Source organism: Bemisia tabaci, chromosome 2, assembly GCF_918797505.1.
Source record: "Bemisia tabaci chromosome 2, PGI_BMITA_v3".
NCBI classification, from domain to species: Eukaryota; Metazoa; Arthropoda; class Insecta; order Hemiptera; family Aleyrodidae; genus Bemisia; species Bemisia tabaci.
Window position 1 is genome coordinate 40,224,038 of NC_092794.1, and position 27,378 is coordinate 40,251,415.

Genomic DNA, 27,378 nt, shown 5'->3' on the forward strand with positions numbered 1-27,378 from the left:
TAATTGCAGCAGCCCAAGACCAGGCTCTTAACACTAGGTACCGAGATCGGAAAATACACGGCAGAGCCCGAGACAGTAAGTGCAGAATTTGCCTTCAGCACGAGGAAACTATAGATCACATAATATCGGCGTGCCCGGTCCTTGCCAAAAAGGACTACATAGAACGGCATGACAGAGTGTGCACCCATCTCCATCATAACCTGTGCAAAGAGTACAATATAGCAGTCGAAACAAACTGGTACGAGCACAAGCCAAAAGCTATCACAGCAACGGATGATGGACAAACAACTATCATATGGAATGTTCCTGTCAGAACTGATAGGACGGTTCCGAACAACAGGCCTGACATCATACTGCGAAAAAGGGGGCAAACTTGCTTGCTTATCGACGTGTCAATCCCAGCGGATAGGAACATATCATTGAAGGAAGCCGAAAAAAGACTCAAGTATAAAGACTTAGAAATCGAGATAAGTAGAATGTGGAAAACGGACACGAAAGTCATACCCTTCGTAATCGGCGCGACGGGAGCAGTCTCGAAAGAATGGAAGAAATTTAAGGAAGAAATCCCTGGGAAGCACTCTCTTGTCACAGCTCAGAAAGCAGCAATCCTCGGAACTGCTAGGATACTGAGGAAAGTCTTAAGTTGAAAACCTTAACCAAAGAATCCATACTCATTTTTTCCCACACACCAAAAACACCCCTACCCCCTACCACCTCAGGAAAGAAACCTTTAGGCAGGCGTCCTCCAGACACCTACCCTGCCTCGGTTCCTAAAACAGGTATCCTTGTCCGGGACGAGCCATCCCCCAATAAGGGGGAGCAAAATAATCACAACCCGGCCACCCTAACCACAAACAGCCCTCATACCTAGGAGCATTGTTTGCCCCTGTGTGAGGGCTTAAAGCAACCCAGCAAAGCTGGTGACAGTAGTGAACATAAACATAATAATAATAATAAGGAGAATAATAAAAAGAAGGCGCTCGCGATCAATACGTATGCTACCTCACTGTTGACCTACACATTTGGCATTCTCAATTGGTCCAAAACTGAGCTCAACGCCCTGGACATTGCAACGAGGAGGGAATTCCGGAAGTATCGTGCCCATCACCCTAGGAGTTGTGTTGAAAGGTTCCACTTGCCGCAAGCGGAAGGGGGCAGGGGGATCCCAAGTGCGATGCGCAGACATCATCAGCAAGTTCAAAATCTAAGGAAGTACTTTCTTGACAAAGCCAAAGAAAGCAAGTTGCATCAGGCCATCGCGCGTGCGGATAAAAATATTACGCCTCTGAATTTGAATGATCATACCTTCAATCCAGTAGAAACGCTCCCAACCACAGAACAAACAATCGGGCAGTGGAAGGCTAAGCCTCTTCATGGACGGTACATTAAAAGACTCCATGAAGACGCAGACATAGATGCTAAAGCTTCGCAATCATGGTTGCACTCGGGAGGTTTATTCGTTGAAACAGAAGGGTTCATAGCTGCCATTCACGATCAAGTAGTTCCGACAAAATCATATCAAAAGCGGATACTGAAAGTAAGGGTCGACAACGTCATGTGTCGTATTTGCGGAGCGAAAGAGGAAACCCTCGACCATTTATTAGCTGGATGTTCCAACTTGGCACCAAAGCAATACCTTGAGCGGCATAATTCTGTGGCAAAGATAAATTATCAAGAGCTGGCTAAAGAACACCTCAACAAAAGGACATGAAACCTTACTATGAGTTCGAACCTCCCTAGGTGAAAGAAAATGATATATGCCGCCTCTATTGGCATAGGAAGATTCGCACCCATAGAACCATTCCTAATAACATCCCAGACATAGTGCTCACAATGAAGGATGCCAAAATTGCTTTTATAATCGATGTAGCTGTGCCGTCGGCAGTGAATTTCCAGAGCGCTTATGCTGAGAAGATAAGCAAGTACATGCCTTTGGCAGACGAAATCAAGTGCCTCTGGAAATTGGACAAAGTAATAATTGTGCCAATTATTATTGGAGCAACGGGGGAGATTCCTGTAAAGTTGTTTGATAGTCTTAGGAAGATCAACCTTAGAGAGAAGCTGTATCAACAATTGCACAAAGCAGCTTTGCTAGGGAGCTGCAGGATTGTGAGGCGAGTTCTGGGTGATGGATAGTTACCACCAACCGAAAAATTAACCTGCATTTTAAACTTCAATTTTAAATTTCTACTCCAATTTTAAAGTTTTAACTCCAATTTTAAAGTTTTAACCCCAATTTTAAGTTTTTTACTCGAATTTTAAAGTTTTAGTCCCAATTTTACATTTTGTACTTCAGTTTTAAAGTTTTAATCCCAATTTTAAAGTTTTAATCCCAATTTTAAATTTTTACTTCAATTTTAAATTCAAGGACTCTCCTTTGCATTGAATTGCCGAGGGAGGACTAAATATCTGCCGGCCTCGAGCTGTGAATTGAGATACGAGAACATAATAATAACACCGAAAAAAACGAGGAAGCTCCTATGACAAATCACGCTATGTTGGGATGACATTTGAATTTTTTGCTAAGATTACACAGGTGCCTGTTAAGATAGCAACCTCTGAATGTAAATTTCGCAAGTGATTAGTATGCCAATTTAACATTCTGCATAAAATGTTATTGTAACATCCTGAATGCTCAAGTTACATCTTAACCACTTGCTTCGGTAACATAATCAGTGTTTGCTCCTTTTACATCTTGCGGTATGCATTCACAACTTACCTGGCTGGAAAGGTTGCATTCTTTGAGAATATGTTAAATTGGCATCCTCTCAGTTGCTGTCGGGACATTCTGCAAGGTATGTTGTTCGGCGGGGGGGGGGGGATGCATGGCGGCAAATTCTGATGTTCTTTTTTTGAAAAAAAATTTTGGATTCAGAAAATAACAAAAAATTACAGACAAGAAAAGGCGGCAAAATCTCTCATTTCCTGAAAATAAAAATAGGTAGCGGACGGCAGAATGTATGACACAGGCAGCCCATGAGCGGCAAAAAGGTAAATCCGGCTCTGGCCTTCAGTGGAGAAATGCGACTTTTTAATGCTAGGAAGATCTGTTACCAGCTTTTCTGTTTTTTATTATTTTTATTTTTTTTATTTTTCTTTTTATTTAACTCGGAAGAAGGAACGATTCCGGTAAAAGTATCACTGACGGGCGACAGCCCAAAGTCAGTAATACACACTATCTTGCTGGAATAAAAAGTGAATTTTATTTTAAAGTAAAATTAAAGAGATTAATAAACAAAATTAAATTTTAAAAATTAAAAAAATTAATCCATATTAAGTAACGACCTGACAATACTTGGCGTTCTTATTACGACGGACTTCTGCATTGAATGAAGCAGGTTACTCTCTATTCCAAGGTCTCGAAGATGTTTAACTAAACTTTTATACGTTTATACTTTTTTTATTATTATTATTATTATTATTTTTTGTATTACCTATTTTTCTTATGGGAGAACACATGACACATGTTCCTATTGTGCTAATATCTTTTCAGGGGTTGATGTGATGCAAAAATTCATAATAACCTTTTCGAAAGGAGATAAAATTTTACGTAAAAAAACTACCTAGTATAAAATACAGAGACAAATATACATCGTCTGATAATTGAGGTAATGAAAGCAAGATTCAAACGCACCGCTCATGCAACTTCGGCCGATCGACGGCGGCTCTGATTGGTTAACACGGCGACTACTACGTCACGAAACTGAGGGGCCTTTCCCTCCATTTTAGAACATTCTAGACAAAAGGAGGTAACGGCGAATTTTCACTTTCTCAGATTTTCACCAAACTGTTGCTTTCTCATATCTCATATTTCCGCCGTGAAGGTGGTGAAGAATTCTGATTAGGTTCCTTTTACAAATTATTATTCATAGTTCTCTGACAAAAAAGTGCGGCGATGCCTGATGAACGTGAATACCTTCGGTGAAACGTTCAGTTCAAGTTAACTTTCAAGGTTAGATTTGCGTTAGCTGTTGCTTCCCATTTGGATTATATTATCGAGCCTCTCATCAAATGCAGCCTTGAAAATAAAGGTAAGTAATCAATTTTTGTTAGTACATATCCTTCAGGAAATGTAGATCGACAGGCCTTTCCCAAAATTAATGATCCAAATCAACTGAGGTACTTATTCCTCCCTCCAGCTACTCTACTCTAGGATGATCTGTCATTATTATGAGAAGAGAAATTGTTCTTGATAACATGGAGAGGGCAGGTATCATTTAGGGCTCACTGGAAACCATGAAATACATTCGTCCCACAATTTGTTAGTTTCCAGTTCTCTCATGAGACAACAGTGGGCAAGTTCAGACTTCGTCCAGATTTGACCGATGTCCCACTCCGCAAGTTTGGCTGAGCTCATGCCACTTCTCTAAATATCGAGAATGATGTGATTTTCTCTGACCACCTGCCTTAGTGTGTAACTAAAGTCAGTCACTGTGCTGGTATAAAAACTCTGCCATTGTGGACGAACAAGCGTTCCGAGCTCCGATATAGCGGTAGCACCTCTGAAAGAATACAGGCAATGCCAAAACTTGGTGGCTTTGAAATCCAGTGTTGAATTTGAACGTATTAAGTACTTGCTATTAAAACATATCATGGCTTCTTTATTATTTGGTCGTATTCATGCAAGACATGGCCAGTCAGTTCTTGGTATTTTCACGTGAGCGCTGTACGCGCTAAGTTATGTGGACATTGCAGCTCAGTACATATAAAGTTACGCCTAGTTGTCGTAAGAGCAATGATATGTTCTCTTCTCCATTATTTTCGTACCTACACTGCCCTGATACCTTTTCATCAGGTTGATCAAAAAAATAACCTCCTCTAATCCTCTCAGTGAACATAAAACAATACCTCACTCGGTAACGTAGCTTTATCAGCGCATAGGACCTACAATCTGTTACTGTGATATCAGCAACTGACTCATTGTACATTTCCTTCAACTGAGGTTCTACATTTTAGAATTTCCAGTGGAGATTAAAGAAATATGCTTGTGAGCCATGCCTCTGGCTCTTCGTTCCTTGATTATTAACTAGCACCTAAGCATCTTGGATTGCCATAAAACTTTATGATGATCTCAATTATCACCTTGGAAGAGCATTTCATTGAACTGCATACAGGGACCAAGATATGAAATTATCCAAGTGTTCAGAGCGAGCCAGTTTATAGCCTCTCAGGTTCCGTTCTTAGGTAGAGCTCGCGCATCGTATGTTGAGACAAACGTCAAAGTATTGCTTATGCCACCATTCACCAGTGGTGCCACCTGACTCCATGTATTACCCTGTTGAGTGGTGCAACTTCAGAGCTAATCGGAGATTGACGTTTGTCTTAACATACGATGCGCGAGCTCTACTTGTGCTCAATGCTGGGACATAATTGCAAAAACAAACTAGAGTGTAGTAAACAGCTTGTTTGTTTTTTCCAAGAGCACAATAAATGAGAAAAATCATGTAACATTGCACAAACCTAAATTTTGGGAATTTGTAAGTAAGGTCAAATTTCAAAGAAATATGCGTTAATGATTTAACAATTTCAATCGTTGTGTTGTATCGGAGGGGGAAAAAAAAAGAATATACCTAATCAAAGTCCAATTTGACCTGGTTACGGTAAGTGTTCCTCTGTACCTGTTTTCTACATTAGACAGGGCAAAAACTAAAATTTCAGATTCAAGAGAGCTCTTAAAAAAATCTAATTTTTATGCTAAAATATCCAGTCAGGGGTGTAGAATGTTCTCGATCACGCAATCATGATTGCATGACCACTCGGGTGAGAATTGAGGAAGGCTGTAAAAATTGAGGAAGATTTTTCTCCTCCTTGTTTTGGGGGAAAAAACAAGGAATCGCATTGTTAATTGTCCTGGATGCCTTTCAACCGTGCTGCTCTTAGGGAAAGAAACTATCATGCAAGTTTTTTTATTTGCTGGAAGTCTTTGAAGCGCCCAGCTTGTGGGGAAAGATACTTCTAAGCGCGCTGCTTTTAGGGAAGGAAACTTTTAAGCGCGTTGCTATTGGGGAAGGCAAATTATAAATCACCGAAGGCTAAGAACTTTCTGCACCCCTGTATCCGGTATCAACAATTGAGAAGTATTTAGAGTTTTGAAAAAATTGCAATTTCATGAATATTTTAAAATTTCATTCTACTTAAATGAAACAGCCTGAGATCTATGTAATTTTTTTCTCAACGGATAAAATTTGCACATCAAGTATGAATAAAATCTGAGAGTTGAAAAGTCACATCCTCATTGAACTGACACCAAATGACCATTCAAATGCCTTAAATATTGCTATTTTTTTGTCTGTTTTTCAGTTTTTTGAAGGGCCTCCAGCACTCCAACTTGCTCCTTCTCTCCGAATTTCCTACATTCTGGATTAAGAAAGCGGCTACTATTCTATGACATGGCTGTCAGTTTCTCATCTGAGCAGTCATCCGATAGGAAATTAGCAGCAACTAAAAATCATCTGGTTTTGAGAAATTCACCTTGAATGCCTCAAAACAACATCATCAAAGTTGTTGTAGTGTGTTGATAGAAAATTAACAAATCACCTATAGTATTCCTAAAATTTTTGTCTGCTCTGAAATTTTTCAAGAAATTTGAAGTGGTGTGAAGTTCGATTACTTAGGTAGTTGCCTTTAATGTGCATTGCGCTAATCTAAAGGAGAAAATAAATAAAAGTGAAAGTGCTGTGTTCAAGGTATCGTAAATAGCATCATTGGTGTTTTTATTCAGTTTACATTTTTGATGAAGGATCAGTTGAATTTGGTGAGTCATACATGCCCATTATATTTTCCTTTTGCATGAAAGTTGCCCCAGGAAACCGCTAGTAAATTAAATAAAATTAAAAAATGCCCTTAAAATTGAATCAATTCTGCATTTATTTCATTCGGTTTGATGGCCCCTTAAGTCTGAATGTAAAATGTCAAACCATTGTACTGCAGCTAACAAGCCTCATGCCTATACGGAAGCTGCAGTAATATTAAAAAAGCTACGTGAGGAAAGAGGAACCGAAACTTTTTGGCACTGAAGTGATGTAGGCTTCAATTGATGGTCGATGGACTGATAAATAAACATTTGTTAGATTTGGTCCATGACATCTCAGCATTATGTCAGTGTTACTTAATAGATAGTAAATCACCTGGTAATCATTTGATATAAATTATTGAATGAATTAATAACAATGAAGTAACTGTATTGTATAACGATTAGGTAAAATTTCAGTCAAAACTTTTGCACTTTTACTTAACACTGGTCGTGAGTCTGTACTTAATTACCTCCCTATATTTTAATGGTAAAAATTAGGAGTGTTTTAGTTCTTTTTTCTTTTTCAGGGAAAAAAATAAAATTTAAAAGCTCACAATTTTGAGATTTGGCTATGCTCGTAAAATAAAGCTCACACATCGCAAAACAGTAAGGCTAATGATTTTTCCTCAATAAGACCTTAATTCACTGTCACATTTTAAGTAGGTAGAGAATAAATTAGGGGGCTTATGGACCTTTAATGAGTCATGAAATTCCTTTTCATGTTTAAAACAAGACTGTGAGATCCTAGCAGAGAAGATCATAAATTGCTCATCCTAAAAATTTAACTGCAATTTGGGAGACCATTCGCTAAATGTAGAAAATCATGTAAACTTTTGTTATAAAAGTGTTACATTAGTGTACTTAGTAAAAGTTCATGCTGTAGTGTGCATCTCTCAAACACAACTTTCTTAAGGAACGCGAATAATATTTTCTTTGCCCAAGAACTGCACGATCAATTATTTGCATGTGTAAATATGTGATTTCCGTGCCATGAAGCAGGTAAACCACGTAAGCTAGTTTCTTGACAGAGCACGGAAACTAGATTCAAGGAAAGCATGGGCACGGAAACCAGCTTCAGAGAAATCATGGTCACCGAAAATTTTCGGTCCCAAAATTCCGTGGGTCTGATTTCCTTTGAAAAATTCCACGGAAATGTCACGTAACATTTTGACCATGAGTACTCATAGTGAAACTTGAAAAAAATAATCTCTTAGCGGGATTATTTAAAATTTATGTTGTCAAATGCGCTGGAATTCATCAATTGACACCTCCTTCTCATTGATGTTTACATATCTATTTTTGTTTATATATTTTACAAGATTTCTTAAAAAAAATGGATGAACTTTTGCTACAAGAAAATTGATTTTTTTTCTGTGCAGCAACCTGTGCTTGTTATTCCGAAAAGTCACTCTCGTGGCAATGACTCTTTGAAAACATTTTAAAAAAACTTGTAAATCTTAAAAGAGACTAGACTTTTTGAAAAACTGTCAAAATTTGTATTTCAGGAGACCTTTTCTGCTTATTATTCAAAGTAAAGTTAAATTAAATATAACTCTTTAATAGTGTTTTAAAAAAAACTTCTTAAAATATAAATTATGGTTTTTCAATGCTAAAAATGTTAAAAAACTTGGAAGTCAATTTCTTCATAGAGTTAAACTTTGCTTCACAAAATGAGCGAACAAGGTCTCCTAAAATGAAAATTTTAACAATTTTTTTCAGAGTTTTCTTTAAAAATTCCTTTTTCAAATGTCAATGCTACTTGCCAGGGCTTCAACCGACTGTTACAGCAACATATTACACGGAGAAAAAACTTCGTGCGTGGGACCCGAAGTTGAGGTCATATGGATCTCTGAAGTTTTCGGATCACGTTTCTAAAAACTTGAGGTCCAGCTGCCGAAGTTTGGGTCAGACATCTGAAGTACTTCGATATATACCGAAGGGTTTAGGTCACACACCTGAAGTACTCCGGTACATACCGAAGTGCCTCAATGTCTGACTCGAACTTCGGCAGCTCGACCTCAAGTTTTCGGGTGCGTGATCAGAAAACTTCAGAGATCTATAAGACCTCAACTGCGGGTCCCATGCACGAGGTTTTTTTTCCGTGTAGCATGCTATCAGAGCAAAAAGTGGAGTTGTCGCCGTTGCAAAATATTAAACTGTCATCCGAGCAACTCGTGTGCATGTAATCACGACAACGTGGTGCCTGCAATGTTGACAGATACCAAAATGCTAAAACAGCATGCCGAATGCACAATCAGCAATCTGAAGGATGTAAACCGACCATCGCGGGTTGCTTTGAAAGCATGGCTCGTGTGCAATGTTGGCAAGCGGCAAATGCTTTGTCAGCATACTGACAGGATGTAATGCCAGCATCTCTCCCAACCAGACACATTTTCAGCATACTGAGAATGTCAAATTAACATTAATGTATTAAATATGCAGTAGAAGGAGAAATAATAAAGCCGGCTGATCTATTTCCCACACACAACTACAACAGCAGACACTTCTTCATCCCCAACAATCCCACCAAGTACAAAATTTCTGAAAACAGTGTTAAGTTTGCTTCTATTCAGCTGTTCAATGCTCTCCCTCTAAATATTAGACTTCACTTTAAGAATTCAGAGATCAGCAAATTTTTTTCACATTTGAAATCGATTCTTTTGGCTGAATCCTTTCAAGATCTCTCTGAGTTTTTCACCACTGCTTAACTTCCTAACTTAATGTTCTAGTATTGATAACTCACGGTATTCACTCTCTCTGTTTTCCAACTTGCTGTTATTGCAGGTTATAAATTTATTATAAGATAAATTTGTTTTAACGTCTTTTTTGTGACTAAATACCATGTTGACTAGTACAATAGCCCCATATGGTGGCTTTATGTATGTTATGTAAAAATAAAAATAAAATAAAATAAAATAAAAACAAGTTGGATTTTGCAATCGCTAGCGATGGCAATATTCGTCATGGGAACGTTAGCTTCTGGGATATGAAAATGTTAAGGTACAGTTCGTTTGTAGTATCTTCTGAATTGAAGGGGCTATGTAATTTTGTGTTGACATCTCTTTTTTAACATTTTTAATTATTTTCTTTGCATACAAGAAAGCTGTTATGTACCAATTATTTATTTTCGTTGAATTATATATGGTTTTCGGAAGTTAACGCATTTAAGTTTCAGGTTCGCTTTTTCGGCGTAAAGTATACATAAGGTGTCCCAAAAGCACCGGGACTTGTTCTGTAACTTCGAAAGTAAGATAGATACAGACGTGATCTTGATTTCATTTTAAAGATCAACTCAATACCCATCGATTAAAACCAAGATCAGCTCAATCGAATAAAAATTGACGGAGTTATGGCAATTTGAAATCAGCGAGGAAAGTTTACGCCTACGGTTTTTAAGGAAGATTCTTCATCGCCGTAAATCGAAAAGTCAGCCGATAAAGTGATGCTTATTGTGTTTTTTTATTTTCGAGGTGTCATTTATCAACATTTTGTACCATCAAACACAACAGTTGACAGTGCGTATTATTGCAAAGTACTAAAGGAGTTGAGAATGCACATTTCCCGAAAACGGTCGGACTTGAAAGCTTCGTGGATACTCCATCAAGACAATGCGCGGCCTCACACATCGAGCTTAACACGTGAATTTATGAGTAAAAATGGAGTTGAAACAATCCCTCATCCCCCTTATAGCCCTGACTTGGCTCCATGTGATTTTTGGATGTTTCCTACGCTTAAAAAGGAGCTTCGCGGACGAAGATTCGTATCGAAGACCGAAATCCAGAATGCAATTCCAAACTTCTTCAACTCCATCCCAGAGGAAGAATTCAGGAAAACAATGTTGGATAAGTGGCAAGAGCGCATGAAAAAGTGCATCCGGTTTGATGGACGGTACTTTGAAAAGCAAAAGGAAGTTATGGAAGATTCGGAGGGAAGTGGATACGAATATTAACTTTTTGAATCCTGGTGGGCGAAAAATCTTCCTAAAAACCGTAGGGGTAAACTTTCCTCACTAATTTCAAAATGTCATAACTCGGTCAATTTTTATTTGATTGAGCTGATCTTGGTTTTAATCGATAGGTATTGAGTTGATCTTCAAAATGAGACTAAAATCATGTCTGTATCTATCTTACTTTTGAAGTTACAGAACCAGTCCCGGTACTTTTGGGACACCCTACGTATGATATTTTTACTCTACACATATGCCCGAATACGCATCATAAGGGACCTATGTGCTTCCTAAGTTGCCAAGTATTAATTATTGTTTAATGATTGGTCTAAAACATTCAATACAACCAGTAAAAATTAACTGTCCCCTGCGAGATTCGAACCCCCCCTCGGACGAAAAGTGACATTTTCCCATAGTCAAAATGGTATCTCTGCTGACTGAGCCATCTCGCCGTTCGGGAGTAACGGGAGAAAAGAAAACAGTTAAGTGATCTCGGACGCTGAGCGGGGCTTCACAAAAGACGACCTTGAGATTTCGGCAGTTCGGCCACTGGCGTCATAAGAGACAACGGATTAACCGCATTACTCTGTGAGACATTGTTTACCTATGCTGTCATATGTCACAAGGTTCATCTCAGTATGCATTTGCGATCGCGGCAATAAGCTGAGGCAATATTTCTGTATTCATGGATTAAATCCATCAATCGAGTTCTGATTTTGGCTCATATATCCGTAACGGGTCCTCCAGAGCAATTTCCCACCTTGTACGATGGTTATTATTTCTTTATATCTATGTTTAAAATTTGAGGTGGGATAATGGCGGCTTCTCAAGAGCAACGAGGTAGGCGATCTTTTGCACCAACGAACAGAAATCTGATGGCGAAAAATAGCCAATGAAAACCTCCCAAAAAAAAGAATTTGCCTAAAAACGGAACTTCGTGGTTCTGCGCAGATTTACCAGTCAGACACGACATCTCAAGGTGGAAAAAAACTCGCTGAAAGCGAATTTTAGCAATCAACACAACTTGACGTAGAGACATGATTGGCTAAAAAATACAACGGTTTTTGATACATCGGAAAATCAACCAAAAATCGGAGACTGGGCGAAACGCTCAAGGTCGCAGAGGTATAGGGAATCTCATAGCGAAAGCAACGGAACGATTCTAATATCATGGGGAACTCCGTTCCCATGACAATAAAACATAGGCCTGTGCTACCATAGCATACTATTTTTTTCGGTGAATAATTAACTTTTGCTCTGCCAGTCTTGACATACTCTTTCGGAATTATCAAATGGACCACCACTGATCTGGAGAATATCAACACAAAAACCAGAGTGTTGTTGAGTAAGAGCCTGAAGTTGCACCAGAAATCATGCAAAGAGAGATTGACTCTCGGTCGGGAAGTAGGCGGAAGAGGTCTACTAGATATCCACGAGTTGTGTAATCGTCAGGTTCATGATCTCAGGACGTATTTTGCAAACAGAGAACGCCCCTTACATCAGGCAATCGTTAGCACGGATAGGAACCATACACCTTTGAATTTGGCCTCGCAGAGAGCTTTGTATCCACCGTTTCACACGGATGAGCAGAAGGAGACCATCTGGGCATCTAAAGAGTTGCACGGAAGACACTATAGTCAAGTCCACCAAGATCATATCTCCAAGAGCCTGCCTTATAAATGTCTTCAGAGAGGGCAGTTGTGTCCGGAAACGGAAGGCTTTATACTCGCCATCCGGGATCCAGGTGTATAGTTCCTATCCGTGCAAACGATTGCCTGATGTATAGGGTGTTCTATGTTTGTAAAATACGTCCTGAGATCATAAACCTGACGATTACACAGCTCGTGGATATCCAGTAGACCTCTTTCGCCTACTTCCCGACCGAGAGTCACTCTCTCTTTGCATGATATCGGGTGTAACTTCCGGCTCTTAGTCAACAACACTCTGGTTTTAATGTTGATATTCTCCAGATCAGTGGTGGTCCATTTGATAATTTTGAAAGAGTATGTCAAGACTAGCACAGCAAAAGTATTAATAGCCTTAAACAGATTTCTTGAGTTCAGTCTAGAGCGTAACAAGACCCTGAGACGCTGCTCACAATGCTGTTAAACCGTATGCTTAATGTCATTATGGTTTAGTCTGCGATTCTGTTGGAATCCTAGGTATTTTTAGGAATTATTTTCATCCATTTGTTCGACAATTGTACCATAGAGAGTCTGATCTTCCTCCTCTCGCGCCACCTTTCTGCGATATATAACAATTGGCGTAGGTGGAATCTCTACCCTGATGCGTTGGTGTCTAGTCGTGTTGCTTTATAGATGCAACGCATGACATCGATGTTTATTTCTCTGGTCCAAGTCATGCGCTGCCTTGGAATTCCTGCCTTGGTGGTTGCCGGCTGACTTGCCGGTAAAACACCGGAGGCAGGAGGTGAAGGGGATCTGCTCGGGCTTGGCCGTCGTATTGTTAGACGCTGGGCTGATCCACGGCCGTCCTCAGCTCCAGCGTTGTGAGGATGATCTGATAAAAGCAGATCTGATATACCCCTGCCTCAGGAAGTACGTTATTCGTCATGTTATTGCTCGTTCGTGACAATAAAAATTGAAATTAATTGGACCCTACTCTCCAGTATCCGATACCAGACCTATCACGAAGAAGATGGTCTATTATTGCCGATGCCGAAACTTTACAAGTCCGACAATCCGAATTTTTGCACAATCTGACAACTATGTACGGAAAAATTATTTAATTTCTTGAACCATGTGGCAACACTTCAAAACTCGATGTTGCCATATTTCATCGCTAATTTAATCATTTATTAATGTGCACCGTACGGCAACGCTGTCGAATAACCTCCAAGTTGAAGGGGCAACATACACCATTGCATAACCCGCAGATTGAAGGGGCTATACACACTATTGCATAACCCAGAATATGAAGGGGTAAGATACAATAATTTTCACAGCGTTGCCATTTTGTACCATACCTATCACACAACACTGTAATTTAATACGTATTTTTCTGCACAACTTGACTACGCACTTTTTGCTAAAGTCACTATTTCTCTACCAATCGCAAATAAGATTCCCATTGATTTAAAGCTTTTCTTTTTGCAAAATGAAGAAGGAAAAAGGAAACAAACGATTGAAAACGATTGAATCCACTTAATAAAAAAACTCAAGTTAGTTTTTCGTAATTCACTTCTCTGCCCTTGCAGACCTGGTCGGCATAGTGACTGAGGTACGGCCAGCAGACGTGAGAAACTTTTAAAAAAAGGGTTACAAACTACACAGATTGCGCGCTGAGGAATGGATTTTAGATTTTTTGAAGTGCCGAACGAGAATTTTGTGCGATTTCACTCACAAATTTTAGATTTTTTACTGTATCTCTTGGTACAAATAGACCCGTTCAGGGGTTGTTCTGCGGTCTTTTGGCTATGTATGTAATAGAAACATTTCATACAATTAATTACATCCGTATTGCTATTGAAGAAATAAATTTACTTAATATTTCTTCCGCTCTCCTCTTTTTACCTCGATAATCACTATTAGGTGATGAATTAGTCCTGTAGGTAATCATTGCATACCGATGTAATATCGAGTTTCTTTTCTTTTATGAAGAATTTATTGCTCATAATCTTTCATCACATCTATTTCACCAATACTCTCATGTGAATGATTTTTTTGTGAAGAAGTTCTGAATTTTTCTTTCAGTTGAATTGTAGAAATGTTCAGATCTGAACAGATCTGTCCTTATAAAATTGAATTCTTGATCCACGTGAATGTAGGAGTTCGGATTGTCTCATGTTTGACTTCTTTTTGCTAGATTTTTTTGTTCCTTTTTTCCATTAGTTTATTTGTCTTATTTCATATTTTTCTTTTAATAGATTCCGGATAATCCTTTTATTCAATATCTGCGTGCATAATGCTAATATCAATCGACTGCAGTCTACAGAATATTAATTGCTTAGGTCACAAAATGACCTATTTGTAAAGTTTATGAGTCAATAAATTATTAAAGTAGTTTCAACTTACGGCATGCCTACTTAAAAATTTTCACTACCCTCTACTTTAAAAAAGAGAAGAAAAAAAATACTGAATATTAATTTTCCTCACTCTTGTGCAGCGTGGAGATAGAATGCGCCCAGAGGAACAAGTTCTAATGAGGGCCCTAAGAGATTTCAATATTCCAAAAATTGTAACCGATGATATGTCCATTTTTATGGGCCTGATTAGTGACCTCTTCCCTTCACTTGAAATTCCTCGGAAGAAAGATATCGACTTTGAGAAACAAATACGCATCGCTGCTCTTAATATCAAGCTCCAGCCAGAAGAAAATTTTATATTAAAGGTAAAAAACTGAAATATATCAACTAAACTTTTGATTTGATGTATCAGCATGGTGATCCGTGTATAAATTTGATATCCCTTATGAAAATTCTTTGTGAATTTTTCAAGGTAGAGAAGGGTGCTCATTGTTATTCAAACAAATTGAATGAACAACTGGAAAAGGTACGAATGAAAGAATTCATTCATGCTTTTTCTTTAAAATTTCACATAAAGCACGGTTTACATAACAAACATAACATAATTTAGATCCAACTTGAGCTACGTACCTAATAATGGCATTTGATACGAAAAGTTTGAATTTCCCGCTCACAAGAAAAACAAAAATGTACTTGAATCAAATTGCGCACTACAACGATTATGGCAGGCTTCTCAACCAAACAGTGCTTCTTCCCACCCTGTGTTGTGCAAAAGGTGAAGTGCAAAGTGCAACAGCTGAGCCGTAGCACCCAGGATGAGGTTGCCAAATTTTCATATCTTAGAGACGCTCACAGTAACCACCATTGTGCGATTAGACTCAAGTAGATCAAGATTTTGAACGCTCAGCCGAGTAGTGCAGTCGCTTGCCCCTAAAATGCACGATGATACGCGGTTACCAGCTACCAACGTGATTTTTGTCTCAAAATAACCGTTACGCCCTCCTGATTCAGAAACCATTGCGAGTCCCCTGCACTCTCCCTCCCCCCTTTTGGCCACAATCTTGAAAATTGGGTTTTTTTTAAGAAATGTCTCGAGAAAGGTGGCAGATATCGAAAAATACTCCTAAGTAAAGGTTCAAAGTGAAAAAGCGGTATGAATGAAGTACTCATACGTGAATAATATGAGGGGGGGGGGGAGTGTGACAGGGAAATTTTTCCCCCTTTTTAAGTTCAAGCTCCCGGGAATTCAAACATTGAAACCGCTTAACACCGCTGCGGAGCACACAGGCTTGGCATCGCCGCGTCATCGCGGCGATGCCAAGCCTGTGGTGATGGCCTGTGGTGAGCCTGTGTGATGGGTCGGGAAGAGCATACCTTCGTATGCTCTTCCCGACCCATCCGGCCAGAACTCGACTTTTGGCTCCCCGCCGCTAGAGCTGTGGATATACACTGAGCAAAAACTAATCACTTTCTCCGCCAAAATTCACTCGCAAGCAAAATTTGAGCACGATTTCGAAACGCAACCGCAAGACTTCTCTGACGTAAAACCACTGACTGTTGAGCAAACGCAATCCCTTTAAACAATGACATGGCTGCCTCAGCGAACAGACTGGAATGCGCGAACAATGTCGAAGGAAGAAACAGCCGAACGCCAGGCCCGGGCGGTTGGAGTTCTGAGAATTTCCCTGACCGGGCCCTTCGTCAGGTCGGCGCGCAACCCTTGAGAAGGAGGGTGGACAGTGGCGGGTAGGGTAAGAGAGGTTTTCTGCGTCACCGCTCGCAGCGGGGCGATCGACAACTGTATACAACTGCGCATGCGCGCTGCGCCGATCGAGCGGGACTGGCTGGGATGGGATGTTCCGTACAACGGTCAGCATTTTACTGTCAACTCGCTGTTAAATGAGGAGCTGCTATTTCGACACTCTCGCTGATGCTTTAGCAGATTATTTCTGCGAATTTAACGGCCTTCAAAACATTAGACCAATACCTGCACGAGTGTAAATTTAAAATCTAAACGAATGTCAAAATAACGAGTCAAAGGGAAAATTAATCCTTAAGTTAATTCTAACTTAATGAGATGGTAAAGATTAAGTAATCTTTAACTAATCAAAAAGCTCTAAGGAAAATAATAATGTCTACGTAATGATTACTTAATGACTAAATAAAGGTTACTAAACGTTTAAGTGTCGATTACGGCCCAAAAAGCACGAGGTTTTTAGATTAAGTATTTTAAACTTTACTGAACGATTACTTCAATATTAACAAATCACTAACTGATCACAGAGGTATAACGATAATAATAATGTTGAAGTGACGATTCCTTGATGAAATTAATGTAATGTTACGAAGTATGTGTTGTTGTTTTATGTTACATAAACACGGGGAATAAAGTCAGCGTACATTACCGAACCTGTCCGGTAGATCCCATTTTGGCGAGGAATACCAGGAAGTTATTCATCAAAACAATATTAGATTTCAAAGTTAAAAAGCGATAGCGGAAAATTTACCAAACTCAGATCGTAAAATAGGTAACAACTATTAAGAATTTATTAGGAAATAAGTATATTCTACATGATAAGTGTGATGAATGGAATCGGTGCAATAACAGGAAGGAATGAAGGACTGAACACGTAGGGTTTAGGTATGAATGAAAGACTGTATTGAACCCCAAGAATAACTCGACAATACTCATATATTACACTGAATCAAAGCTAGATCATAAATCTACGCGTGCCTCCTTCTTGGCGGCCATGATGAGAACAACCCCCCGACTCGGTGGTCTACGAACACCAATACTCCTATCAGGAATTGGTGAATGCTGGACATGACATGCACCCTTCACTCAGAAAAAATATTTTGAGCTTGAGTACAAAGATATGAGGGAGGAAAGAACAAAATATTTTTGTGTTCACATCACAAATATTATAAATAAGTCGTATTATGTTTTTTTGAGATTGAGTACAAAGATATGAGGGAAGAAGGAACAAAATGTTTTTTGAGTTCACATTACAAATATTATAATTAAGTCGTATTATGTTTTTTTGAGATTGAGTACAAAGATATGAGGGAGGAAAGAACAAAATGTTTTTGTGTTCACGTAACAAGTATTATAAATAAGTCGTATTATGTTTTTTTAATGCCTATCGCAATTTTGGCAATTATGCCTTTAACAGCAGGGACCTTTTTATGGAATTTAACAAAAATTTCTTCGTTTTCGCTGTACATGTGAGTTAGAGTTGGGAAACCGAAGACGGTAGAAGCTGTGTCAACAAGGTTCTAGGGCGAAAGTTTAGAATAATCTCGTTGGGAGACTGAAATGTGACTGTAGTTGGGGTATTACGGTAATTGAAGAGAAAAATATTTATCGATGTTGAAAAATCTGCAGATGAATCATGACTTAATAACAATTTCTCTAAGCCATTCTTTGCAATTTGAACTCCTCCTTCCGCTAGTCCATTCGACTGAGGAGAATATGGCGGGGAATGAAGAATTCTTATATTAAATTTTGTACAAAATTGGGTATACTCTGCAGAGTCGAAAGGGGGTCCATTATCACTAACTAAAATTTTCGGAAGCCCTAAAATGGAAGCCACATTAGGAATTTCTTTTTCAACACCATTTGCTCTATAATTTACCATTTGAACTATTTGCATCCATTTAGAATAAGCATCACATAAGATAAAAATTTTAAATTTCTTTGTTCATAGAAGTCAATGTGTACTCTCTCCATCGGGAATTTGGCTGATGGCCAGGGTGTATGAACTTTTGTTGAATGGAAATTAACCTGAGCACAGGCAGAGCAATTATTACAAAGAGTTTCAATGTCCGTATTTACAGTTGGCCACCAGACTACCGATCTGGCCGACAATTTGGACCTAACAATACCAGGATGCCCTTCATGAAATACTCTCACTACCTGCCCCTGCAGTTTAGTTGGAATAATAACCCTTGTTGCAAATAAGAGACATTTATCTACTATGGCTATGGCATCTCTGACCTTGAAATATTTCTGAATAACAGGATTATTACGAAAATTGTCTTTCACTGGCCAGCCAACATGAGTATAATGGGATACTTTAGACAATACAACATCATCTTGCGTTGCTAAGGCAATAATTGAGGAATTAATAGGTAAATTAGGAGAAAGTTCTACATGAAATACTTCTTCTCTTTGGTTTGGAGCTGGAAGTCGAGAGAGAGCATTAGCCGTTGCCATGAATGCACTTTTACGATGAACGATTTCGAAGTTTTACGCCCGAAGTAGTACAGCCCAGTGCTGTAGTCTTTGTCCCGTGCGTGTAGGTAGTCCTTTACCAGGGTTAAAGGTGCGCTGTATAGCTGAATTATCAGTGTAGAGTTTAAACGAACGTCCCCAGATAAACCGATGAAACTTGGTGACTGCGTACACCACTGAAAGACCTTCTCGATCATGCTGAGCGTAATTTTGTTGTGCTTGAGTTAGCGTAGAGGAAGCGTAAGCCACTGGCCGATCAATTGGCTTACCGTTTTCCATCTTCACTGTGTGGCTCAAAGTTGCGCCCACACCAACCGAACTTGCATCAGAATACACCACTAACGGTAAAGTTGGATCATAATGAATCAATAGAGAATTTGAAACTAGCGGTTCTTTGCATTCCTGAAACGCCGCTTCACATTCTGATGACCACTCAAAAACCGTATTTTTGCAACATGGATCTCTTAATGGACGCGCCTTTGTGCTGAATTGCGGTAAGAAATCTGAATAGAAACCTATCATACTGAGAAAGGATCGCACCTCTTTACCATTTGTCGGGACTCTGCAGTTAACGACTGCTGATGTTAGAGACGGAGCAGGGGATCGCCCTTCCTTAGAAATTATGAAACCTAGATGTTCGATTTGCGTGACACACCAATGAAATTTTGGCAAACTTAGTCGCACGTTGTGTCTGTCTAAACGTCCAAGAACTAAAAGGGTGCGGTGCACGCAATCCGCTGAGTTTTTCCCTTAAATAAAGATATTATCGATGAAACACTATGTGCCCGGAATGCCGAATAAAATTTGATCCATAACGCACTGGAATATTGGAGCGCCGCTGGCTACTCCATACATGAGCCTACTTGGCTTGCATAACCCACGATGGGTATTTAACACGCACAAATCTTGAGAGTCCAGATGCAACTTCAATTGCGTGTAAGCATCTTTTAAATCAAGACTAGTGGATATAACTCCTCCAGCCAAGTTAGCGAATAAATCATAGGGACGCGGTAAAGGATATTGATCAACCCGTAACTAAAGATTTAGGGTCCTCTTAAAATCGGTACACACTCGCACACCGTCGCTGTCCTTCTTTTCGACTGCCACTAACGGAGAAGCCCATTCGGCTTGTCGAATTCGCACTACTTTGCCAGATTTCTGCGCGTATATGCAGTATACCGCCTTTGCGATCGTTTCGACCCCCCACTCGATACAATAACCGAGTCCCTTAGTTCCTTACCGGAAAGTGACTACCGCGAACTTCTGAGATTTTCCAAAGCGTGTAAAAAGTTTACTAATCTGTCGATAATTATGATTTAAAGTTTTTCCTCATTCTGGGGCTTTCTAGTTTATATGTAATGAAAACCAAGAGTCTACGTTACTTGGTTTTTTTAAAAAAAACATAAGAAAGCTCAGCGCTACTTTAAAATATGCATATATAAGTAGAAGCAAACGAACTGATTTGAGGATTGCTGAGCAAGTCGGCACTCTTCGAATGAGAATGTCACTCTTCCGTTTTGTTTAAAACGTTGCATAGACAGATATGTACACCCCTGTTATGCTTTTCAAAATTTAGTACCACTGCTCTGATAGCCAGGGCCAGGCAGGACAGCCGTAAGTGCAATCTGTGATGAGCCTCAAGACTCATTAGATTCATAAGCTAACCGTGGCCCATACAGAAATTCACTCCCCTATCAGGCCAAAACAGTGCACAGGCAGGCAGAAACCTTGGCAGTGTCCCGATCGTGGCTCAGTTCGCCGCGTCGCTTCCCAGCTGAAGAACAAAAGGCGACCCTCGCCGAAGTCAGACCTAATTACTTTCACTCGATTACCCATTTCACCGTCATGCTGGAATCATGGGAAAATTTAAAAAAAAATTGTTTCGCGTGTATTTAGCAATTTTTTCTTTACTCTCCGTTAAAACACGAGTAAAACGAGGCCTCATTCATAAAAATCGGCCGAATAGAGGAGAAGTTACATTATTCGAAATCCGAAGAAATCAACAAAACCTCGATTTCTCTAAAGAAAAAATATAATGAAGGGAAAAAAAAAGAAATGTATAAATTACAATTAAATATAATTGACCTCAGAATTTGACAAGCAATTCATTTATATAACGGAGAAAAAATTGAGAGAAATTACAAAAAATTCGCCTCTTGCAAGGGGCTTCTTTGTAAGAATTTTGACCTGAAAACAAGGGTTGAATAGCAGCAGCACTCCATAAAATACACGGTGTACCTGAACGAACATTTTTTTTAGGTCAAAATCGAAAATTCTTTATTTTTTTTAACTACAGTGTCTCTTGAGTCGTATAAGCCAAAAAAAAAATTCTGTCAAGATTCTGGAAAGTAAAGGCGCTTTAAAAGTATTCTGGGCCTGTAATAGCTAAACCACGGGTAGTAAATCCCGTTATATTATTAAAAAGAAATTGACCTTAATAGTTTAATGCCTCAGTTTTTTGAATACGATTATTTTAAGCACTATGAGTCGAGCCCCAGCCTCTTAATTCAAGCGGATTTACTTTTTGTTCAAGCGAAAATCCGATTGATTCGAGAGCATTTTTTAAGAGTCTGGACTCCGAATCCAAGAGACTTTTTTTCCAGTGCAGGTAAACGAGTTAACATTGTCGTTTGCGCTTTTCATGGATACTTCCTTAAATACAAAAATTACGTCGAATTTTTTTTAATTGAAAATTATCGGAAAGGCTGTAAAGTCGCTAACTAAGTGACGAATCCTTTTCCTCAATCCAAATAATGAATCATGAAAGATTCTAGAAAGGTAGGATAAAGCTTAGATTCTTGTTCGGGCACGCAAAGTTTAAGAACAATCGCATTTTTCAAAACTTGCTTGGGACTGTTTCTTTTCTCCCTCTATTTTCTTTGGTGTCCTTGAGAAAAGCTGAGGAATTTATTTTCGAGTGAAGTCCTTTTACGAGTTTAACAACTAGAACAAATATTAACAACTTATAACAGATAAAATGGTATTAAAAAAATGACATGCAGGCTCCCCGTTCAAATAGTTCACACCTCTGCGATCCCATGACGAAGTTTTTACTCCTCATAGATCGGAAATGAGGCACAAATTCAAGGATTACAATAAATTCAAAATTAGGCGTTAAAAATCAATCTCCAAAATATATTATAGTTACTGACAGAATAAGTAGACGGTTTCCGAATCGTAAAAAATGAAACGCAGATAGACTCAAAGCTGTCTGTCGTGCATAACGTAGGAGTGCAAATGAATTCTCTTATTTTTCTTCTTCTGAACAAACGCCATGAATTTTATGGTTTATCCCAATGCCATTGATAGCGCCGAGTTCAATTGTGCCCATAGTTTCTCTCCGACATTTTTTAGGAAAACCAAGGTTTTCCTTAAAAACGGGCTGTTTCAAGGAACTAGGCCCTAAGGCCGATCTGCCACTGGCAGATACGCTCCCACGGCGCGTCGAGTATGCGCCCCGGTGACGGATAGCAAAATAACAGGATAAAAAAAATTATAACCAAAGCTTAAATCGTGTCAAATTTCAAAAATAAGAGACATCTAAACGCGATACAACTATCCGTGCTAGATGGATGTCCATATTGCACATGAAAAATTTAAGGCGCTATGGCGTGAGTCGTCAGGCGTGAATTCGCAATGTTCTGCTCTATGCTGTTAGTCAGATCCGGGAAAAAAGTTAAATTAGGTTGGACTACGTTTTTCCTAACCTCGGCTGTGTTGCTCACGTAGCTCTTGAAGCACCACTACAAGTGAGACAAACCAAACCATAACTTACTATGGAAATAGTGCAAGGGAAAGGATGTGCGTTGACGACGGCGCGGCGTAGAGATACGAATATTCGTGCTTGATTGATGTCCGTATAGCATCTGCAAAATTGAAGGCGCAATGGCCCGAGGCGTGAATTCATAATGGCCTGAGGCGTGAACTCGCAATGTTTAGCTACATGCTGCCAGTGAAGTGTTGCTCAGGTACGGGAGAAAAGTTAAAAAAGAGGCCCGAATAGGTCTTTCCTGTCTTCGGCTGAGATGATACTCGATTTTTTTTCAGGTCCATGTCCGATTCTTTTTTGGAATGATTTGCAGACCAACATCTAAAGCTCGCGTGAACTGGCCCCATACAATCTGCGGGCAGGTTTTGTTAGGAAGCCTCGGGTCGATTTGACCCGGCTTCAGCATTCAAGGATTTATGAAAATATCATTAAAATGACTATACCTTCCTCGCAAAAAGTCAGGATTCAACATTGGATCCATAAATGGCCATTCAGTCCGTGAATTTCAATAAAATTTGGTTACGCAGTCTCACAAAATTAGGCTCCAATTGTTCGGTCACGTCTGAAAATATTCTCATTTCCAACAAAATAATTGCTGAATGGGAATTCCTGCTATATACCTCTGATACATTCAATCGATTAGTTCCTATCTCTTTTTTATACTTGCTTTACTGAACACATTGTTCTTAGCCAGACTCAACGCTATTTTTCCCCCTCTTTCTCCTTCAAAATTTTACATTATACTCACTAGATTGCATGTTTCCTTTTCCGATCGAGGAGGCTATAAAAAGATCTTTCCACCTGACATGTTTCCTAGGTTCATAATTTTCAGACTTTAAGACATTAAAAGCAGTATTTAATTCGCCAGCTCTGCCTCGGTTTCTCTAGAAATAACGGTGCTTGGATGCTGCTAGAAGCTGTGATTTGTTTTCTCTTTTTTTTTTCATTTCGCAAGTCTATCCGTTACTTTAACACGTTAAATTTTAAACAATTTTCTCTGTGCCATCAATCAATTTTGATCCTGAAAATAGCCTAAAATTGTGATGATTTGCCAAACTTTTCTGGGCCCCCCTCCGCGGAGGGGGTAAATTTTCAGGGAAATATCATACTAAACCCCCTTAACTGGCCAAGGGTCTACGCTCTTAGGTGTGAGCCAGTCCGTCCATGCAAGGAACGTTTAATTTTACGAGGGAACTGATGTCCGATAGAGATGAATAAGGTCATTTTCGGATCTGGTAACCAAAAATACAAAATAATACATGTATTGCATATATAACGAATGTTTCTCGCTTTGTCAAATAACAATGTTTTCCGGTCACATGGAATAATGTGCTTGTGAACCCCCATGTGGAACGCATAATTTTGTTCCTTAGGTCCTTAATGGAGGAACTTCCACTGACTGTTTGCTGCTAAATCAGAGCATGACCTTGTTATTTTGTTTTGCTTTTTTTATACCACTCACCAATATTTTGGAAATTCGAAGTTGTATGCAAATGCGTATTTTCGGCAAATGAATAAGGAGTTTTTTTTTTTTGCAATCTCGATCTTTAGGAAAATTAATGGGTTCTAGAAAAGAAAATGGTCGATTCGGGGTCAGCAGCGAAAAATAAGATGTAGTAGCCCAATTAGCTAACTGAATAAAATGATTTTCTGTCCTTCCGCACTCAAAATAACGGGTCTGTTTTATATGGGATTCGTGAGTGGATGATGTCCCTGGTAAAAATAAGCCATACAAATTACCTATAGCCCGGCCATAGGAAAAATCCTATGGTAAATTGAAACATGGCCTTTTGGCGATAGGAATTTTCTATAGCCGGCGATTGAGAATTCCTATGGCTGGCTGTAGGAATTCTCAATCGCCGGCTATAGAAAATTTAGGGGTTTGCAGCTAGGGGATGGTGGAAAAGGGTTAATTGTGGAAATAAATTTTGAAACCATGAAAAATAATAATAATGAAACTACTGGGACGTAATTTACCCGATTTTGAAGATTAGACATTTTTACCTACCAGAGGGATTGAACCCGGGACCTGCCTAACACAAACCGAAGACCCTAACCATTAAGCTACACCAGATGCTGCCTTCATTTGACGCAAAACCGATATTTAACGTCGATTTGAACGGGAAACTAGGATATTTTCAATCTGCCTGGATTTGTCCGTGTATTTATTTTGCTTTTTACTTTACTATATATTTTAAATTTATTTTATCGTTTTACTTGATTTATTTCCTTGCTGACTCTATTTTTTTCTTCACTCTATTCTATTTTTTCAAGTACTTCATTTTTTTTCTTAAATTATTTACTTCTTATTCCCTTATTTTGTTTTATTTTTTACTGTAATTTATTTTAATACTTCATCATGTTTACTTTTTAAATTCATTCTATTCTTTATAACCTCATTCAGTTTCTTCTCTTATACTTTATTTTTTCTTCACTTCATTTTTTTACTTCATCTCCTTGCTCCCACTAATTTTTTACTTCAATTTAGTCTTTGACTTCATTTTATCGTATATTTAATTTACTTTATTTGATTTCTCTTCTGTTGTCTCTGTAATTCTATTATTTCTGCTACTCTATTATTTCCACTATTCTATTCTATTATTTTACTTATTTAAACTTTAAATTTTTCATTTTCATCATTGGATTGGTGGGCCTAAAGGGAAGAAGAGACAGTATAGAGCGCTAGTGCGAGAGAGAGATAGCCTAGGTGCGCGTGACTTAGGGCCCAACTGAAGCTCCGGTGCTGAGTGCTTTGCGCACTCATGCGACACATCTCAGCACCTATGCGCTGAATCTCACTCCCCTGTTCATTCTCAATCCGGATTTTCCGTTGGACGGAATCAACGATTTTTAACAGTGTATATGGCCGATTCAAATAAAAAAAAATCAAAATCAAATCAAATTTTGGAAAAGTAAGAATTATTGAGAAAAAATTGAAGAAAAATATTTTTAGAAAAGAAACCAGGATAGATTCACTAGCGCTTATGATGATTTTCGAAAAAAATTACTTTTTTAATTGCCCCTCGTGCACACGCGTATTTCCAATCGCCGGATACTGAACATTCTGTTGCCGGCTACAGATGGCTGTTTTGGCAGCGGATGGTTATTGCCGTTATCCACAAGTGGCCAGCTATTGAATGTCCTATCGCTGACTATTCACGGCTAACGCCGGCTGCAGAACGTTCTATCGCGGCCATTCGTGGCTATCGCTGGCTGTAGAACTTTCAACGCCGGCTGTAGAACTTTCTCTCGCCAGCCATACGTGGCTATAGCCGGCGATTGAACGTTCTATCGCTGGCCATTCGTGGCTATAACCGGCGATTGAACGTTCTATCGCCGGCCATTCGTGGCTATAGCCGGCGGTTGAACGTTCCATCGCCGGCCATTCGTGGCTATAGCCGGCGATTGAGCCTTCTATCACCGGCCATTCGTGGCGATAGAGCTTTTTATCGCCGGCCATAAGGGCGATAAGAAAATCCTATCGCCAGCTATAAAAGCTATAGAAAATCCAACAGACGGCCATAAGATTTCTCTATCGCCTTTATGGCTTATTTTTACCAGGGGTCATTTTGACCGGAATTCCTCGTTATAAGAAAAAGGGTGGCATATTTTATAGACATGTGGTATGCGATACATGTCTGGCTAAGTATCTTTAGCTCCTACATTCAAGAATTACTTTGGCTTATCTCAATCATGCATTAATTTCCAGCAAATCAAATTTTCCAAGGGAAATTCATTTTTAAATAATCCCAATTCGCCTGGAAAATGGCGGAGACAGGGAAAAACCAAGGTCATTGTGGACCCAGGGCTGAATATTCCACGAGATTCCGCGATTAAAGCACTAACTTTTTTTTGGTGCATACTTGTGTAGTCCTCCATATTCAACAGCGGACCAGTTTTGCGTCATTTTTAAACTTCCTGCGTGAAAAATTGTATCCTGAGTTAAGGAATTCTATGGAACAAGGGTGTATGCTCAAAAAAGTAGTTCCACAGAAACCGCTTTTGAAAGTTCAAAAGTGTATAGCGCTGGTTCTATAGTCAATATCTTCGCACGAAATTTAATTAATTTAAAAGAACAAGTCCTTGAGAGTATACTTGCAAGAACGGAACATTGTGACTACATTCCCCTATGATTCCTATATGATAACGTGGATCGCTGTGTAAAAAAAAAAGGGGGGGGGACTTTTTAGTACACTATGTATATTCCCTAAAACTAGGAAGAATCCAGTTTCAGTAAATGCGTTCTCCCGAAAAAGGGCGGATGCGGGCATACGCCTTTGTCCCAAAAAACTCCATGTAAGAGTAGAATCAAATAAGTTGTGCTCTACCATGTCTCCCGACTTTTTAGCCCTTCAAAATGGAAAAATCTGACCTTTTTTTAAATTTGTTCAAAATTTTACGCTTAATCAGATCCCAACATCGTTTTAGGCAGTTTTTGCCATTTAATATCAGAATTTTGGCCCTAAACAGCTGAAATGTCCTGTGCCGTAGCCTGTCTGCGACTCAAGTGCGCAACTTTAACGCTTCATAACCATCATCTTGCATCTAAATACTTCCACTTCTGCTGTAAATTCACACTCAACTTGTACCTAACTTATTATTTTCAGTTATATTTATCCAAATAAGTGAAAATATTGACCGTCTTTGCGTC

The 27,378-nt window shown here is 39.0% G+C and overlaps 1 protein-coding gene and 1 long non-coding RNA gene across 2 annotated transcripts in view; both read left to right on the forward strand.

Moving 5' to 3' along the window:
- The window catches only part of LOC109037293 (dynein beta chain, ciliary), a 684,333-nt gene that overhangs the window by 176,640 nt on the left and 480,315 nt on the right, over positions 1-27,378 (forward strand). Inside the window, exon 15 of the mRNA XM_072296415.1 lies at positions 14,865-15,089. Within this exon, the coding sequence (XP_072152516.1) occupies positions 14,865-15,089 (225 nt within the window). The remainder of the gene's footprint in view (positions 1-14,864; positions 15,090-27,378) is intronic.
- LOC109043027 (uncharacterized) lies at positions 1,504-9,957 on the forward strand. Its single transcript, XR_002010142.2, has 2 exons — positions 1,504-4,031; positions 6,301-9,957. It is a non-coding gene; the product is annotated as an uncharacterized lncRNA (long non-coding RNA).